General features: G+C 43.3%; 1 protein-coding gene, 1 long non-coding RNA gene and 2 other non-coding genes across 6 annotated transcripts; 1 reads left to right on the forward strand and 3 right to left on the reverse strand.

Moving 5' to 3' along the window:
- Positions 1-1,155: 1,155 nt before the first annotated feature.
- Positions 1,156-5,652, reverse strand: RPL21 (ribosomal protein L21). 3 transcript variants are annotated; one of them, XM_069602251.1, is made up of 7 exons: positions 3,674-3,744; positions 3,226-3,297; positions 2,964-3,042; positions 2,662-2,723; positions 2,062-2,174; positions 1,396-1,546; positions 1,156-1,288 (listed from the first exon to the last, which is right to left on the reverse strand). In XM_069602251.1, the coding sequence occupies exons 3-7, from the start codon at positions 3,028-3,030 to the stop codon at positions 1,199-1,201; spliced, it is 483 nt and encodes a 160-aa protein (XP_069458352.1). In that variant the 5' UTR covers positions 3,031-3,042; positions 3,226-3,297; positions 3,674-3,744; the 3' UTR covers positions 1,156-1,198. The 3 variants fall into 3 exon arrangements, with proteins under 3 accessions (XP_069458352.1, XP_069458350.1, XP_069458351.1); XM_069602249.1 differs by lacking the exons at positions 3,226-3,297; positions 3,674-3,744 and adding an exon at positions 5,341-5,652; XM_069602250.1 differs by lacking the exons at positions 3,226-3,297; positions 3,674-3,744 and adding an exon at positions 5,287-5,344.
- LOC138447028 (small nucleolar RNA SNORA27) lies at positions 1,905-2,031 on the reverse strand. Its single transcript, XR_011259660.1, has one exon. It is a non-coding gene; the product is annotated as a small nucleolar RNA SNORA27 (small nucleolar RNA).
- LOC138447025 (small nucleolar RNA SNORD102) lies at positions 2,278-2,348 on the reverse strand. Its single transcript, XR_011259657.1, has one exon. It is a non-coding gene; the product is annotated as a small nucleolar RNA SNORD102 (small nucleolar RNA).
- An 18-nt stretch (positions 5,653-5,670) lies between the features above and the next one.
- On the forward strand, positions 5,671-14,855 carry LOC138446879 (uncharacterized). The gene is made up of 4 exons (XR_011259588.1): positions 5,671-5,803; positions 11,849-11,980; positions 12,098-12,183; positions 14,601-14,855. It is a non-coding gene; the product is annotated as an uncharacterized lncRNA (long non-coding RNA).
- The last annotated feature ends 3,300 nt before the right edge of the window (positions 14,856-18,155 follow it).

The following is an 18,155-nucleotide window of genomic DNA, read 5'->3' on the forward strand; positions in this document are numbered from 1 at the left end:
AACAGTAGCTGCAAGAAATGAAGAGAAAGTGAGACTAAAAAGGCAGGAATGAAGAAATAGCTGTGAAAGACATTCATAAAATAGAATTTTCAAATAGGCAAAGTGACTTCAACTGGTGCATAAGCGATACCATCAACTTACCTTGAAAAACACAGAACAGGAATGCCAACAGATGCAATTCATTAAGGTTTCATTTTCTGCAGTGGTGGTAAACAATTTCTTTTGCCCAACAGTCATGTTTAAACATAACCCTCCACCACCAGGTGCGCATCTTTAAGGGCAATTAATAACCTACCAGTCACTGTGTTAGGTTAGGAATCCAAGACTCAGTGCCAGGTTTGCTGGACTCCAAGCACACCTACGACCATCCTGCCACCCCAGATAAAACCAAAGGCCGCCAACACCAGGTTTTCACTCATTCACAGCATTTACTAACATCATTTACAGGTTCTTGTCTCTAACAGTGGGGAGAGAACACCCTTTAAACAAGCTTGCTACAATACTGAAGGCAAGGGAGTGGGGTGGGTCAAGCCCCTACTGGGTGTTTACCACATCCAACTAATAATACCCAGCAAGTAACAGAACCCAAAATGTGCTCCAAAGACACTAAGCAGCTTTAAAATCTTATTACTATGAAGCAATAAACCCTTGCCCGACCCTCCCCCCTCATTACCTTGGCAACTTACTTGATTTGTGCCTCTGCTTCCTTTCATGCAGAATGGGCAAAACTGAACTTATTCCAAGTTTTTTGAGCACATTTTGTTAAGTGTTTAGAAGGCCACATCAGTTTAAATAAAAAAGGTCTTCCGGTTTTTAACACTCCACTGAGCACTGCTGCATGAATGGTCTAAACAGCTCAGGCTTCAAAGTTAAGTTCCTGATCCTCAAAACACATCTATTTATGATGCAATTAGGAATAATCAACTTTTCCTGAATTTAACTATAACGCAACAGATAATCTTAATTGTTCATTCATTATATCCCCCCCAACAGGGATTTAATAGGCTATTTTCCAAGAAGTAAAAATACTTTACAAATAATATCTGGCAGTTTATTAAAAAAAACTGAACAACTATCTTACACCTTTCAGGAAGAAAAAACACTAAATTTGAAAAGACATTACCCACTGAATTTGGACACAACAACTCTACTCAATTAAGAGAAACATTTGCAGTCCAGGTCTTTATTTTTACACCCATCAGGCCATGAATTCATAGGGGATGGGCTCCAACAGTTCGGGTTCCTTTCCATTGGTCCTCACAAAGTGTGCTTCTCTAGGTGGAGCAGGCTAAAAAAACACAAGGGAATAATTATATAAAGTACTGTAACTCAATTTTAAACTGCTCCCAGAACCAATAACACACTCAACACCAAAAAACCCTGCCAAGTACTCACCTGGCGCTTCAGCTGAACCCAAGTCCCTTTCTCTTTGGCTTCCTTCTTTTTCTGATCATTTTCCTTCACACGTTTCAGGAAGCTATCTCGGCTCTTAGAGTGCTTAATATGCTCAATACGCACATTAATTCTCTTGGCAAGAATCTTGCCCCTGGAGAAAAAAGAGCCTTGTAAGTGCTTCATCAAAAACACAGCCTAAATTCAGAGAATCCTTTCACGGGTTTCCCTCTAAACCATGAACCTCTACCCACAGACAGGATAAACCAACAAGATGATAGCAAATTTACAATCATTTATTAAATCTTGCTGAATTGGGTGTTGAGGCAAACATCCCCATTCATAACCTCTCTTCTGTGAGATGACAGACTGAAATACCAAACAATTTAAACAAAACCAGACCACTAATAAAATGTACAACTTATTAAATTCTTACTTTCTGAAAACTCTAACTACTTAATTAACATACTGCATAAGACTTTAACACTGAAAGGTGCAAACTAAGTTTATTACAATGTTTCCTCTGACAGGTTACAAGACAAACACCCAGTTTGCCTGAGTTTTAAAAGGTTGTTTCCTTTGCCCCACTTGAATGACCAATAAAGACATAAGTCCAATTGGCAAAGTGAAAGGGGGTGTGAGGCAATACACAAATTGGACCTTACTTACTTAACTTGTTTGTTTACAATGATGCCAACAGCATGCTGGGTAACATTGTAGACTCTCCCTGTTTTGCCATGGTAACATTTGTGGGGCATTCCTTTTTGAACAGTACCCATTCCCTGTTTAGAAAGGAAATCAATGTTATACCAACAATTTCCCCTCTCCTTTTAAGCCCAAAGTAAGATATTTTAACTTTGTTTTTTCTTTAAAAGGCAACTCAAGAGCTCTCAGAGCCGGTGAAATGTCATTTTCACATTGCTTTAAGCAATCAAAAAGACAATCATCATTAAGCTCTGGAGTGCCAGGACACACACACTCAAGTTCTTATGATCCACCCCCCCAACACTTTTCCACTAGCTGTTAAAAACAAGTAATGAGAAAATTCTTAAGACTCAAAAATAGCATTTTAAAAGCTTGTTTTTGAAAGTGAAATTACAATAGCGATTCCACACTCTAAGGAGCTCCTTCTCAGTAAATGGAATGGATTTCCCCTCAATTAGGAAGATAAAAAAGATGTAATACACACTGTTCAAATTTCAATATTAAACACAACTTTTCTAACTTCTAATGTTATTCTGTGGTTAATTCTCCAGTTTTCTAATTTACCTTGATATCTACAATATCACCCTTCCTGTAGATTCGCATGTATGTGGCCAAAGGAACAACTCCTGCAAAAAGAAAAAAAAGTCAATATTGAGAGTAAAAGAAATACTTACTATCTTCAACACACTACTTTTTGGCTTTTAGAAGTACTTTATCTTGATAGCCAACAATTTAGAAATTATATATAAAATGCATGTTTTATATTTATTAAAAGGCAGATGCTGATTAATCAGTGTCATTTATTAAGAACACACTGTATGAACTGCAACACACAGGCAATAAACCAGGAGGGCAGCTCCACTCACCATGTTTTCTGAAAGGCCTGGAGAACATATAGCGGGTGCCCCGCCTCTTTCCCTTTGTGTTGGTCATCTTGGCGAATCACTGAAACCAGAAAGCACAGAACACTCAAACACGGTGTCAACATTGCCATCTTCTCCTTTAACCAAAAAACATGTAATTACAAATGCACTCATTTCAGTAGCAACATCAGAATTAGGCAACCATCTACAAGGTTAGCTCACCAATCAATAGCTCTTATAAAAGGGGAAGCAGCAGTAATTTTACCAAGATTTTTGCCAAAATCGCTGAAAGTCTAAGAAGCAGAACTGGATTTCAGAATCCAAACCAGCACTTTCCCTACGAGAATATAAAAACACAACAGACCCTGGAATACTATTTCTGAGACTGCCAAGAGCACTGGAATTACTAGTAGGCAAAGCACAAAACTCAGTCTTTTATTTTTGCATATTGGATAACCCCCCCTTTCAACCTACAGGTTTCTCTTATACAGCATCTATTAACTTATCAAAAATCTCTAACTCACTTCACATATCTAATTACTCAGTTGTTTACCAGGAAATGTAAGGTTTATCTACATGCTGTTTAACTTTTCACTGTTTCCCAAAAGGTCAAAATAATGGTTTTAATTGTTTCAGATCACCCAAGAGAACTACCATTGCTGGCAACGACTCCTACCACAAGGAGATCACAAGTTAGAACACAGTGTTCTAACCTAACCAATCTCTCAATGTTACCATATCTTCAAAAGAAGTGACTCCCAAGAATCTTTTTCATATGACTTGCCTGGCAAGGAAGCAGAATAATGTTTTAGCTAACCCATCAAAGTTAAACCACTGTGCACACTCTTACTTCACATTCTACTAATTACTTTGTAATGGTCTATATGGGAAAAGAATATTTTAAAAAAAGACATATGTATAACTGATTCACTCTGCTGTACACTACAAACATTGCAAATTGACTGACTATATGCCTATAAAAACTTTTTTAAAAATTCACAATGAAAAAGAAGGCTAAGAAGAATCTATCAAGCCCAAAAACGCTTCAATTCTCAACTCTACATTTGCACTAAGTTCATATAAACTCGACTTACGTTCATAAACAAGGAGACATGCTCTGTGGGTATCAGTAATGTAAGTCATCTCTTGACTACTGAGCCTACTAGTTAGAAATCCATTCACAACCCAAGACACATGACTTGCCTTTCCCAAAGTCAAAATGAGATCCACTACGGAGCGCATCTCGCAGTTTGGGCAACTCTGGCAACTGGCTGCTACAAACTAGCCTGCCAGCTTCCTCTGTCCTGGGACTTCCCAGGCAAGAATACTGGAGTGGGTTGGCATTTCCTTCTCCAGATCTTCCGGACCCAGGGATTGAACCCGGGTCTCCCGCATTGTAGGCAGACGCTTTACCGTCTGAGCCACCAGGGAAGTCCACAAAGTAGACAAAAAGACACAAAAACTAGGGCTAAGTGGTTTCTTACTTAACTCCGCCTCCCCCCCCGGTCCCTCCAAACTTTTCAGAACTAAAGCGTCTGCCTACAATGCAGGAGACCTGGGTTCGATCCCTGGGTCGGGAAGATCGCCTGGAGTAGGAAATGGCAACCCACTCCAGTATTCTTGCCTAGTGAATTCCACGGACAGAGAAGCCTGGTGGGCTACAGTCCACGGGGTCGCAAAGAGTCGGACACGACTGAGTGACTTCACTTCACTCAACACTTGCTGCCCTGCATTAATAATACACCGGTAGCCAACAAAAGCATTTTCCCTTTGTCCAACTGGGGCCCCAAGACAACATTTAAACGACCCGAAATCACTCCCTCTGTATGAAAGACTAACGGCCTCGGTTTCTTGGTCCAGCTGGACTCTGGGCACCTCTGAGGTTCTCCGACCAGGACCCCAGGCTTACACACACGCCTCGCCAACCCGTTCCTACCACACTGAAGCCCCTAGCCGGCAGCACGTATACTTCAGCTTCTACAACGAGAATAAGAATGCCACCCTGAAGGCATTCGAAAAGAAAGGGTCACGCGGCCTCAGAGCCGGTCCGAGGAATCCCAGGTCAGCGAGGCTGAAGCCGTGCAAGCGCCGGAAGAACCAGTTCCCTTGCCCCGACAGACTCGAGTCATGTCACCCAGGGGCCGCGGCCCCGCTACTCCGGGGTCCTTCCCCTCAGCAGGTCGTGCCTCGGCCCAGCCCCGGGGCCGCGGTCCCGGGTCTGGATGGACACGGCCCCACCACTTGAGCCAACGGCCCCCGGAGAAGCTAGACAGCCTTTCTAGGGCTTCATGAGCGGCCTCAGCCGCCACAGGGTTGAAACTCATGCCTGAGGGGCCGGGGGAGAGACGGGAGGCGGCGGGAACCACGCGTTGGCCTTTACCTGGAAGATGGCGGTTCCGGCCGAAAAGAAGGAGGCGGGGCCGCGCATGCGCCTTTCAAGGGCCTGTGGGCTGCCCACTGCGCTGCCTGAAGAAACGCCGATCGACAGCCATTCTTTCCTGGGGAGTGAGGTCATCGTCCCTGAGGACGAGGAGAGCCTGTGAGGATACTATCCCTTCTTGCGAAAAAGAGGGCGAGGTAATCGACCGACACAGGCTGACACTTGGCTCTTGCCAGACAGCCCGGAAAGGGGCCTTCAAGGGGGTCCAACGGGCGCCGACGTCCCTAGCGTGCTGACGTCATCACCTGCGTCAGACACCACGCCGGGTGCGGGCGTGTGCGTGCGTCTTCGGGCAGCACCGGGCGCGCGAGGTTATAGGTCTGTACTCCCTGCTGCAGTCTGTGGGGATGGCTATATGTGCAGAAAAGCCAGGCTATAGTGAAGAAAGCGTATTGTCCGGTTTGTACGTGTTTCAAACTTTTTTTTTTCTTAATGCGTAAAAGCATACTACACATCTGGTAGGTTCGTGCGTGTTACAACCACTTTGAAAAGCCACAGGGCAAAATCTAGTGAAACGGAAGATGTAGGAATAATCAGATTCCGGGGATTTCCCTGACGGTCCAGTGGCTGGGACCCCCGCTTTCCCAATGCAGGGGTCCCTGGTTCCATCCCTGGTGGAGGATCTAGATTCCCATCTACCGCATCTTGTGTTGCAACTAAAGATTCCGCAGGTTTCAATAAGGATCCTGCTAAGGCCCTAAGATGGAGGGGGGGGGGGGTGGTATTTTTAGTTGTTGGCCGTTACAATCACTCCCTTCCAGCTCCCACAGGTCATCTTTCCTTTCTTACGATTTTCCTTGCTAAGGCTCCTTGGATAAACGCAGCCTCTGCCGTCTCCCTGACCGCATCTCCACAGTTGAGCGTCGTCCTCGGCTGCACACAGGCCAACTGCAGTCACTATAATAAGTCATATCTGGGCTGTAGTTTGCACACACGGACTTTGTTTTGTTTAACAGATAGCAGTGTTAAGCCATGTGGCTCAGATGGTGAGGAATCTGTCTGGAATCCGCCTGCAATGCGGGAGGCCTGGGTTCGATCGCTGGGTCGGGAAGATGCCCAGGAGGAGGGCATGGCAACCCACTCCATTATCCTTGGGTAGGGAATCCCATGGCGGACTAGAGTCCATAGGGTCACAACTGAGAGTTGGACACTACTGAGCGACTAGCACACGCACCCACACACATACACACGATTTTAGTTAACTTAAAAAAAAAAACAACCATCCTGGGAGTTCCCTGATGGTCCAGTGGTCAGGACTCTCTGAGTCCTCTGCAGGGGGCATGGATTCTAACCTTGGTCTGGGAACTAAGATCCTGCACTTCAGTTTAGTCGTGTCCAGCTCTTTGATACCCGATGAACTACAGCACTCCAGGCTTCCCTGTCCATCACCAACTCCGAGAGCTTGCTGAAACTCATGTCCATCAAGTCGGTGATGCCATCCAACCATCTCATCCTCTGTGGTCCACTTCTGTTCCCACCTTCAATCTTTCCCAGCACCCTGGTCTTTTCCATTGAGTCAGTTCTTTGTATCAGGTGGCCAAAGTATTGGAGCTTCAGCTTCAGCATCAGTCCTTCCAATGAATATTCAGGGTTGATTTCCTTAAGGATTGGCTGGTTTGATCTTGCAGTCTGAGGGACTCTCAAGAGTTTTCTCCAACACCACAGTTCAAAAGTTCCGACAAAATGTGGTCCACTGGAAAAGGGAATGACAAACCACTTCAGTATTCTTGCCTTGAGAACCCCATGAACAGTATGAAAAGATCCTGCAAGCTGTGAAGTAAAAAAAAAAAAATCCTTACTTGTCATAGTAAAATTGTTCTATGTCAGATTTCTATTTTTTAGCAGATCCTGTTATTTATCTCACTCATCAGTGGATCTGAACTAAGGGTAACATGGTATTACTCTTATCCTAAGAAAAACATAATTAGTATGAAAATAATAGTATAACAAAATGAATTCCAAAATTAAATGTGTTCTTGCTGTGGCCTACAGTTTTAGACTTTGTACATATGTATTTGTGCATATGTATGTATATATTATATATCTTTGTAACGTGTGTACATATGGGTGTGTATATTATATATATATCTGTCTATATACATATATTTGGGTAAGGAGGGAGAAACTGAGATAGAATTTTTAAATATATATACCCTGAAATGCACAGATCCTAAGTGTTCATTTGGATGATTTTTGACTAATATATACAATCTACTATATATAATTAGTATATATACTTATATATACAATCTTATAACCAATATCTCCAAGCAAGATTAGAACATTGCCTGTGCTTCTTCCCAGGAAATCCCCTCCCCAACTAGAATAATCCAATATTCTGATTTTTATAACCATAGATTAGTTTTACCTATTCTTAAATTTCACATAAATGGAAATGTACGTACAGTATGTACTCTTTGTTGTCTGACTTTTTTTTCAGCTTAGTGTATGTTGTTGCTGGTATCAGCAGTTGAGTTTATTTTTTATTGGTAAGTAGTCATCCACTGTATGAATATACCACAGTTTGTTTATATATTCTTCTTTTAATGGAAATTTGGTTTTTTTTTCCCTTGATTTTATGCTGTATGAATAAGTTTTAGTCACTCTGTTGTATTCGACCCTTTGTGACCCCATGGACTGTAGCCCGCCAGGCTCCCCTGTCCATGGAATTTTCTAGGCAAGAATACTTGCCCTTCCCTTTTCCAGGGGATCTGGCTAACCCAGGGATTGAACTCAGGTCTGATGCTGGGAAAGATCTAAGGTGGGAAGAAAAAGACGACAGAGAATGAGATGGTGCTGGAAGTTGGTGATGGACAGGGAGGTCTGGTGTGCTGCAGTCCTTGGGGTTGCAAAGAGTCGGACACAACTGAGTGACTGAACTGAAATATTCTTGAGAATATGTTTTCTTTTCTCTTGAGTAAATACTGAGAGCATTGCTTGATCATAAGGTATGTCTAACTTCGAAGAAAATTACCACATGGTTTTCCAAAGTGAACCCTTTTTTTATTTATTTAGCATTTTCCTCTGAAGAGAGACTACAGCGTTTATTTTTAACACAGGCTTTTAAAGTAGGTTTGTGTCATTAGCTCCATTGTACAGATTTGAAAACCAAAGTGGTTTCCTAAATGTCTGATGGTCAGTTTATCCCATTTGAGATCATTAACTGTAAAAAGAATAAGAAAAGGCTTGAAACTTAAAAAGAAATGTGAAGTAAATTAAATGTAGAAAGTAGAAAAACTCAAAATTCATTCAGTATTTATAAGCATCTAGATTAAAACAGGTACCGTTCTGAGGGATGGGACCATAAAAATGAATAAAACATGATCCTTGCCCTCAAGGACTCCAAAGAGCTTGGTGGAAGAGGGAGGCCACAGACTGTTCTAGGTGTACTAGCCGAGGACACGGAGTGTGAGCAACACAGGAGTTCTGTGGCTGATCCACTGTGCCGAGGTGAGCGGAAGGGGTGGGATAGAAGAGTCCCTGGGTGAGAAAGGAAGCTTCGCAGAGAAGGCTGAACTTGATGAAGGAGGCACTCTTTGACCAGAGAACAAGTAGCAAGGGTACTTTAGGCAGAAAGTATCACTGCTTCTGTAAAGGCATACAGATGGATAATAACCTTAAAAACTCAGAAATGAAAGTCACCCAGTAGCTTTAGAAAATAAGGTCAACAAATGAACAGGAGTGTGACATTAAAATGAAACCAATTTTGGACTTCCCTGGTGGCGCGGTGGACAGGAGTCTGCCTGTCAACGCCGGGGACATGGGTTTGAACCCTGGGCCTGGAATATCCCACATGCTGTGGAGCAACTAAGCGCCTCTGCCACAACTACTGAGCTCGCACTCTAGAGCCCATGCTCTGCAACAAGAGAAACCACTGCAATGAGAAGCCTGTGCACCACAACGAAGTGGAGCCCCCGCTGGTTGCAACTAGAGAAAACCCACAGGCAGCAACGAAGACCCAGCACAGCTGAAAATAAATAAAAAAAATATTTTAAAAAATAATAAAATGAAGCCAATTTTATAATTTTGCACCGGACTTGAGTAAAATACTAAGCAAAATCCGTAAGTTTGCTCATTAAAGTTCATGGGACTTCCCTAGTGGTCCAGTGGTTAAAAAACTCCACACTCCCAATGCAGGGATGCAGGGAGCATGGGTTTGATCCCTGACCAATCTAGACAGCATATTAAAAAGCAGAGACATTGCCTACAAAGATCCATCTAGTCAAAGCTATGGTTTTTCCAGTAGCCATGTATGGATGTGAGAGCTGGACTATAAAGAAAGCTGAGCACCGAAGAATTGATGCTTTTGAACTGTGGTGTTGGAGAAGACGCTTGAGAGTCCCTTGGACTGCAAGGAGATCCAACCCATCCATCCTAAAGGAAATGAGTCCTGAATATTCATTGGAAGGACTGATGCTGAAGCTGAAACTCCAATACTTGGGCCACCTGATGTGAAGAACTGACTCCTTGGAAAAAACCCTGATGCTGGGAAAGACTGAAGGCAGGAGGAGAAGGGGATGACAGAGGATGAGATGGTTGGATGGCATCTCTGACTTGATGGACATGAGTTTGAGCAAGCTCTGGGAATTGGTGATGGACAGGGAGGCCTGGCGTGCTGCAGTCCCATGGGGTTGCAAAGAGTCAGACACGACTGAGCGACTGAACTAAACTGGGGAACTAAGATACCTCAGGGTGCGTGGCTCACTAAATAACAATAAAAAGTAGCTCATGTCTCTCTTTCTTGTGGGAAGATACTAGCAATGTGTACATTTTGTTTTATTTGGGTTTTCAGAAGACACTGGCAGTGTAACTCCAGCCTGGCAAATTTTCTAAGCTAGGAGAAAGCATGGATATATCCTCTTATGTGTGAGACCTAGTTGAAGACTCCAGCTGAGTATCAGTAACCTCCATCGGATTTGCCTTTGTCTTGGTGGATTGGCACGAGGACAATTTCAAGAACTGATGAGTTTCTAGTATGAAAAGCATATAATGAGAATTCTTGTCTCCGGGAGAATGTCACTGTAATGATAGCCAAAGTAATGAGGCAGAAATACCATGAATAATTGAAAAACACATGGTGAAGAATAATTATGCAAAATTATCTTTTTTCCATTAAAATTTTCATTTGAGATCTTGAGAAGAAGAAAAAAAAAATGAACAAGATAAGCTCCTTTAAAAAGAAAAAGAAATCAAGTAAGACAGGACTTCCCTGGTAGTCCAGTGGTTGGGAGTCTGCCTGCCAGTGTAGGGGACATAGGTTCGACCCCTGGTCTGGGAAGATCCCACATGCTGCAGGGCAGCTGAGGCTGTGTGTCACAACTGCTGAGCTGACAGGCTGCAACTACTGAAGCCTGCCTGCCTGGAGCCCGTGCTCTGCAACAAGAGAAGCCCCCGTTCGCCACAACCACAGAAAGCCCACACAGTACCGAAGACTCAGGGAAGCCAAAAATAAAAATTGATTAATTTTTAAAAATCAAGTAAGACAAAGAGTGTACCCTTTTAGAATTTGATTCTCTCCATGAAAAAGGCATAAACAAGCTTGTGTCCGTGGGATTAGGCATTTAAACTGAATCTCAACTTTCTCTGCATCTAGATTTTTCTGTTCCCAAATCCTACTTCTTCCTCCAGCTTCTAAAATATCTTCAACTGCCCTAGACATTAAGGCCAGAGCACCATGAGGAAGAACTGAATCAAATATCAGGAGCCTTGAGGCAGAAAGTGTATTGAAGGGAAAGTTGGGAAAGCCATTGCGGTGATTTATGGAGACCTAGTTATGCTTTGACAGTAAGGCACAACTTGGAAGTGTGCAAACAGATACAATGTAGGGTTTTCTAGTTTGCAGGAAGCATCTAGGAGATTGTCAGACTTGTAATAAATTCAAGGAGAAAACTAGTCAGTTGGAGTCAACTTATTCCTAATGATTACATTAGTTTTTCCAGGTAACACCATCACTTGGAGCCATTCCCATCTCTTCCAGGCAAACTTACTTTTTGTATTTGTAGAGAAGGAAGAAAGAGACTATCTCTCTGATCCTATTCTCTTGCTTCCTAATAATTTTGAATAGGGCTGACAGACCAATTTCATGTCTATTGTTAGCCCTTATTGACTATGATTTCCTGGTCCTGCATTGAGAAATTTCTTCTTCTTTTTTTTAATGACCTCATTCAATGCTCAAAGCAATAAACATAATATCGAGTCTTTTATTTCACTGCAAATTTCAAGAATCTAAGTTGAAAATCAGTTGGTCTTTCAAGGCCCAAGCTTCATTCATGTGGAGAATTAGAACTTACTAGTTCAGAGACAAAAGACTGTCTTAGAAAGGTTCAAAAGATTTCTTGGATAATAAATGGGTCTTACAGAATGCATTTGGATGAATTAAGTGTAAATGAATCAAGCACAATGGATTAAGTTATCCTTAATTTATTTCATTTCCTATTTATTTATTTAGAAAAATGTTGCACTTCAGTGACTTCCCTGGTGGTCCAGCCCTTAAGATGCTGCACTTCCACTTAGAGGGTCCAGGTCCGATCCCTGGTCAGGAAACAAAGATCCCACATGCTGCATGGCATGACCAGACAAGGTGAAAGAAAATGTGACGTTTTGACTCCTTTCACCCCTTTCTCCCATCCTTCATCCCCCTCCATCTCTGGCAGCCACCAATCTGATCCCTGTATCTTGTCTTTTTTTTTAATTTTAGAGTCCACATGTAAGAGATTTCAGGCAGTATTTCTCTGACTTTTACTTAGCTTAATGCCCTCAAGGTCATCCATGTTGTCACAAATGGTAAGAATTCTTTCCTTTTTTATGGCTGAGTAATACTCTATATTTTAGTAAGTAATACATATTTTTTTCAATCTGTGTGTGTATATACACAAATAAACCCTAAAGATATGTCAATAAACTGTTAGAACTAATAAATGAATTCAATAAGTTTGCAGGATACAAAATCAATACATAAAAGTCTGGTATATTTCTATATATATACATTGCTAACTATCAGAGAAATTAAGGAAAATTCCCATTTTTAACTACATCAAAAAGAATAAAATTCTTAATTTTAACCAAAGAAATGAAAACATATATACTGAAAACTACACACCATTAAGGAAAGAAACTGATGAAGGTACACCTAAGTGGAAAAATACTCCATTTTTAAGGAATGAAATGAAATTAATACTGTTAAAGTGTCCAAACTGTTTGAAGCAAGCTATAGATTCAGTGCAATTCCTATCAGAATTCCAGTGGCAACTGTACAGCTGCTGAATTGCCTTGAACTGACTTGGATTTTTAATTTATACTGTAATTAGGCTGATTTTGCTTCACTATTATTCTGTTATGTCTGTAAATTTCCAATGAAACTGCTTGTTAGGTCAAATTTCTGGGAAAATCACATAAATATGGAACTAGCAGTTGATGAGACTTGTTAAAATTTCTCTTGGAGACACTTTAAAAAGAAATCCACAGACGTTTTCCCAAAACAGCCTTTCTGGTTGTCAAGTGAAATAGGTGAGCAATTAGGCTTTGGTCCTCTGAGTAGACTCAGAATTTTCTGCTGACTGGCCGTGTCCTGTCTCCACCCCTCTGCTATCATTCAGGTCCTTGGCTGTACTCTCAGGGAATAAAGAAGAGTTTGTGGTTGAAATATTTTGACTACAGTACTTCCTGACAAAAGACTAAAACCTTTTTAGCCATTAGAAAAATTACTTGGGCTACAGTTTCATAATGCCAGGAATTTCTGAAATAGAATTTTTTGGAAAACTGACAGTAACTTTAACCATTGTAATAAACCACAATGACATCAAAATGCTTCTGCAAAATGACTGATACAAAGTGGTTTTGAAAAATTTTAGCGCTGGAGTTTGTAGCTGAAGCAAAAAGTGTTATGTGAACAATCTTTGTCAGACATTATTTTAGTGCTGCTAATTTTCACAAAGCTTTCACATTTTGCAAATGCAATCCCACTGCCAACTATTTTCTTCAAACTAGTTTTCAAGCATCTGTGATACTTAACAGTTGGTTTCTGTAGTATTTGAAAGCTGATTTAGGTGCATGAAATTGGTAAGGCTCAATTTAAATAATTTGGTAAAATTCTATTTATTTTTAGTTGATCTAGGAGAAGATATTTGAAACTGGAGAATAAACTGGATAGGAAACTTATTAGGGTAGTGGTCTGATTGCTTTGGCAGAGTGGATTCCAAAAATTTTAAATGTAAGTTTCCCATGGGTAAGGACTTAGTCACTTTGTATCCAGTGCTTAGAGAGTGGAGCATGAAGGTGGCTCAGTCCTGTCCGACTCTTTGCGACCCCATAGACTGTAGCCTACCATACTCCTCTGTCTGGGGGATTCTTCAGGCAAGAATACTGGAGTGGGTTGCCATTTCTCCAGGAGATCTTCCCAACCCAGGGATTGAACCCGGTCTCCCACATTGCAGGCAGAAGCTTTACCATCTGAGCCACCAGGGAAGCTCAGGTAAATGCTTAAGACATAATTGGAAATAGAGATGGAAAAAATGGAACTGGATGGGGGCAATAAGATAGCCCAATTGGTTCAGTGTTACTGTGGGTAATTTTAGAAAATACTGATTATTTCGCTGCATCAGGTCTTAGTTGCTGCACGTGGGATCTTCCTTGGGGTCGGCAGGCTCAGTAGCTGTGGCCTGGTGGGCTTAGTTGTCCCACAGTATGTGGGATCTTAGTTCCCCAACCAGGGATTGAACCCACTTCCGCTTCATTGGAGGGCAGATTCTTAACCAGTAGATCACCTGGGCAGCCCCTGGGCACAACTTGATAACACTTTGCTAGTTGAATGTTCCCATTTCCTGTATAACTCAGCAATTCTATCAGTAAGTACCCTACAACTGCTTCTGCACATGGACACAAGGAGACATCCATAAGGACATTCATAGCAAGATGAAAATGGCATTTCCACCTTCTTTTCTGCAAGCATTGAATAGATGCAGAGTCTATCTCTGTGGATGAAGTGACCTAGAATTTTAGTTATATGCGTAACTCATTAGGGAAGTGCTTAAAAATAAACAGAAGATTTTCATAGAACTACACATTCCTTTTTCACTCTGGGTAATTTTAACATGGCATCAGACTGGCAAGTCACCTCTAATAAAATGTAAACTGAAAACAGATTTTTTTTTCCTTCATTGTCTAGACTATTTAATTTTGTTCTCCTTTGCTATTTTGTCTAGTTTCAAAAGGAGCGGCTTCATGTGAAATTTGTGGGAAGGCTGCTATTCAGAGTTTAATGCCATTATGTAGTAGCCCCATGAAAATCCAGCAGGAAGAATGTAGATACTTCTAGAAGATGCTGAAAACTATTTGAAAAGTGAAGAATTCATAGATATAATTTCTCTAAAGTCATCGAGTTGGAGATTGAATAAATGGATAATTGAATGAATGAGTGATTCAAAATACATCATTAATGAATTGGAAGTAATCAACTATGTCACCTGGTCCTAAAAATATTCCTGAAAGGGCTTCTCTAGTGATTCAGATGGTAAAGAATCTGCCTGGAATGCTGGAGACGTGGGTTCAATCCCTGGGTTGGGAAGATCCCCTGGAGAAGGAAATGGCTACCCGCTCCAGTAATCTCGCCTGGGAAATCTCATCAATAGAGGAGCCTGGCTTGCTACAGTCCATGGGGTCACAAAGAGTCGGACACGACTGAGTGACTAACATTTTTTTTTTTCCCTAAAGGATGAAGCATGTGATAAAGCCATTGAATTCCGCGGTCGAAATCCCACTGGCAAATGACAGCCTCTGTAAATGCATCTCTTTACAGCATTGTGGTGATAGAGAAGACAGTCTCTGAGTTCGGGAATGCTAGTGCTGGTGGAACTCCTGGGGGACAGGGAGGGCAAGCACATGATTGGAGCAAAGGTCTATCCCACTGAGGCTGATTCTGCTGGAGGGGTCTCCTGCTGACCCGTTGGGGCATGGTGCCATCTCAGGGTCTCAGTGTTGATCAGATGCCAGCAGGTTGGACATTCAGCCCCTGCAGAAGCCAGACCAGAGTTGAGGAGGGAATAAGCTACTGGCGTGTACAGCTTCCACCCCGCCTCCTATGTCCTTTGTTCCTGAACCCCTGGAACAGGCTTGTAGGTGACGAGGAAAGACTGACACAGGTCCACAGGTTAGATCAACTTGACCGCCTGGTTTTTGCTAGGGGCTAGGTTTTTCTCTCCTCATATCCATGAGTTTATGTATTTGGAGAAGGGCCTTAAGGGAGATTATTGTTGTTGTTTAGACAGTAAGTCGTGTCCTACTCTTTGTGACCCCATGGACTATAGCCCACCAGCCTGCTCTGTCTATTGGGATTCTCCAGGCACAAATACTGAAGTGGGTTGGTATTTCCTTCTCCAGGGGATCTTCCCGACCCAGGGATGGAACCCATATCTCCTGAATTGGCAGGAGGATTCTTTACCATCTGAGCCACCAGGGAGTCCCCTTAAGGAGATGCTGCTGCTGCTGCTGCTAAGTCACTTTAGTCATGTCTGACTCTGTGCGACCCCACAGACAGCAGCCCACCAGGCTCCCCCGTCCCTGGGATTCTCCAGGCAAGAACACTGGAGTGGGTTGCCATTTCCTTCTCCGATGCATGGAAGCGAAAAGTGAAAGTAAAGTTGCTCAGTCGTGTCCTGACTCTTGGTGACCCCATGGACTCCAGCCTACCAGGCTCCTCCGTCTGTGGGATTTTCCAGGCAAGAGTACTAGAGTGGGGTGCCATTGCATTCTCCCTTAAGGAGGTGATTCAAGTTAAATGAGGCCCTACAGAGTGGGCACTAATCCAACAGGACTGTTGTCCTTAGAAGAGGAGGGAGACTAAATGTTCATTATAGCTCAGTAGAGCTGGAAGAAATGTGAATAAACAAAAGTGAGGAACAAAGGGGAAAAAAGACAAGGAGACCTCAAAGAGCTCTCTCACCAGTGGCGCTCAGAGGGGAGGCCCGGTGAGGACCGAGAGAAGGCCGCCTTCTCTTAACCAGGAAGAGAGGCTTCACGGAAACCAGCCCTCGTGGCACCTTGCTGTTGGGACTTTTAGCCTCCACAACATGGGGAAAGAAATGGCTATTGTCTAAGCCTGCCAGGCAGTGGAATTGTAATCTGGCCACCTGTACAGATTCTGTACACATTCCAAAACACATTCCAGCCACACGTCTCTCCCATGCCTTCCTGCCACTAAACAGTTTATTTTTTCCAAATCCCCATCAGCGTGGTGAACCTGCTACCACTGCCCAGGAGTCAGGTGGTCATTCCTCAGATGTCCTTCCCTTTTCTACAGTAAAGCAGGAGGACGCTTCTTGCAGGCCGCCCCTACTCGTTGGGTCATCCCTGCTGTCTGGTTCCATCCTACCATGTACATCCATGAATAAATCCGGCCAGTTTCTCTTTCTCTGCAAGTGGCTGCAAGGAGCTTTCCATCGGTCCACCAGTGTGTGTGGAGAGGGGAGCAGACAAGCTGTAGGAAGAGGTGCCATGGAGTGTGGACCGCCTGATTTGAGGTTTCTAGACCTGCAGAGCCTGGTCTCAGTACATCAAGCACAGCACGCTGCTGGGCATGCCCTGGGTGTGAGGGCCAGTGGGTCAAATGGTCAGTCCCTCTGGGGCCCTCAAACTGTCCAGGAGCTGCTTTTCAACTGCAAAAATAGTTATCAGCAGGACTACTTCCCTGGAGGTCCACTGGTTAAGAATCCGCCTGCCAGTGCAGGGGACATGGCTTCAACCCCTGGTCCGGGAAGATCCCACGTGCTGAGGGATAACTAAGCCCATGCTCCACGACTACTGCAGCCTGTGAGCCTAGAGCCTGTATTCAGCAATGAGAAGCCACCGCACTGAAGAGCCCCGCTCATTGTAACAAAGAGTAGCCCCCACTCATTGAAACTAGAGAAAGTATCCGCTCACAGCAACGAAGAATCAGTGTGAGTAAAAACAAAAAAGTTACTGAAAAAAAAGTATTTATCAGCAGTTGGCTTTACTTGGCTCTTATTGGGTCTTCCCAGGCCCTCCCCACCCCCAATCCCACCCCCATAGCATCTCTGCCACAGACTCTCCCAGGCCATTGGATCTGCAGCTCACAGGGCTTGTAACACAGCCTGGATTTGTTTCAGAACCTTTCATACCCTCTGCCCATTCCAAATGGGCAGCCTGGTAGGTTACCCAGTGAGTCGGTCAGAGGGGCACACAGCAACACGTGGTTGAAGCCGCCTCTAATAGCTCGGTGCTGTGTCTCCCTAGGGGTGTGGGGCGGGGCACAGCAGCTGTCTCCCACTTGCAGAAGAAGACATCCCAGCATGCCCCAGGCCCCTGGGACCATCACTGATGCCGCGGCCCCTGGACTTCCCAGGGGGTTAGCTCCTACCCCCTTGGCACGTGTTTTGCCAACGCACCCAAGGCTCCTGCCCCCTCCTGCTCCCCGGATCCAATTAGCATAATGCCATCAGAGTAATGGACCAGCATGACGTTCTGCAGAGTATCAGGCAAACAAGCGCCCTCCTGATTGTGTCCAAACAACAGGATTTGATTTAGTTCTGAGGCAGAACAGTTACGATAAACTGTTGTCCTTGACACATGGAGACAAACTGCTTTTAATTTTTTTGCTGATAGAGAAGGGGGGTAGTGAAAGCATTTTACAGATAATTTGGTGCATACTAGGTGCTGGAGAGTTGGACTGTGAAGAAAGCTGAGCACTGAAGTATTGATGCTTTTGAACTGTGGTGCTGGAGAAGATTCTTGAGAGTCCCTTG

Source organism: Ovis canadensis, chromosome 10 (assembly GCF_042477335.2).
Source record: "Ovis canadensis isolate MfBH-ARS-UI-01 breed Bighorn chromosome 10, ARS-UI_OviCan_v2, whole genome shotgun sequence".
Taxonomy (NCBI): domain Eukaryota; kingdom Metazoa; phylum Chordata; class Mammalia; order Artiodactyla; family Bovidae; genus Ovis; species Ovis canadensis.

Coding starts and splice junctions, on each gene's coding strand:
- RPL21 (XM_069602249.1), bottom strand. CDS start 3,030: ATGACCAACACAAAGGGAAAGAGGCGGGGCACCCGCTATATGTTCTCC. Junction 2,175..2,661: donor GTGATATTGTAGATATCAAG/GTAAATTAGAAA, acceptor CTTTCTAAACAG/GGAATGGGTACTGTTCAAAA. Junction 1,547..2,061: donor ATTGTAAACAAACAAGTTAA/GTAAGTAAGGTC, acceptor TTTTTTCTCCAG/GGGCAAGATTCTTGCCAAGA.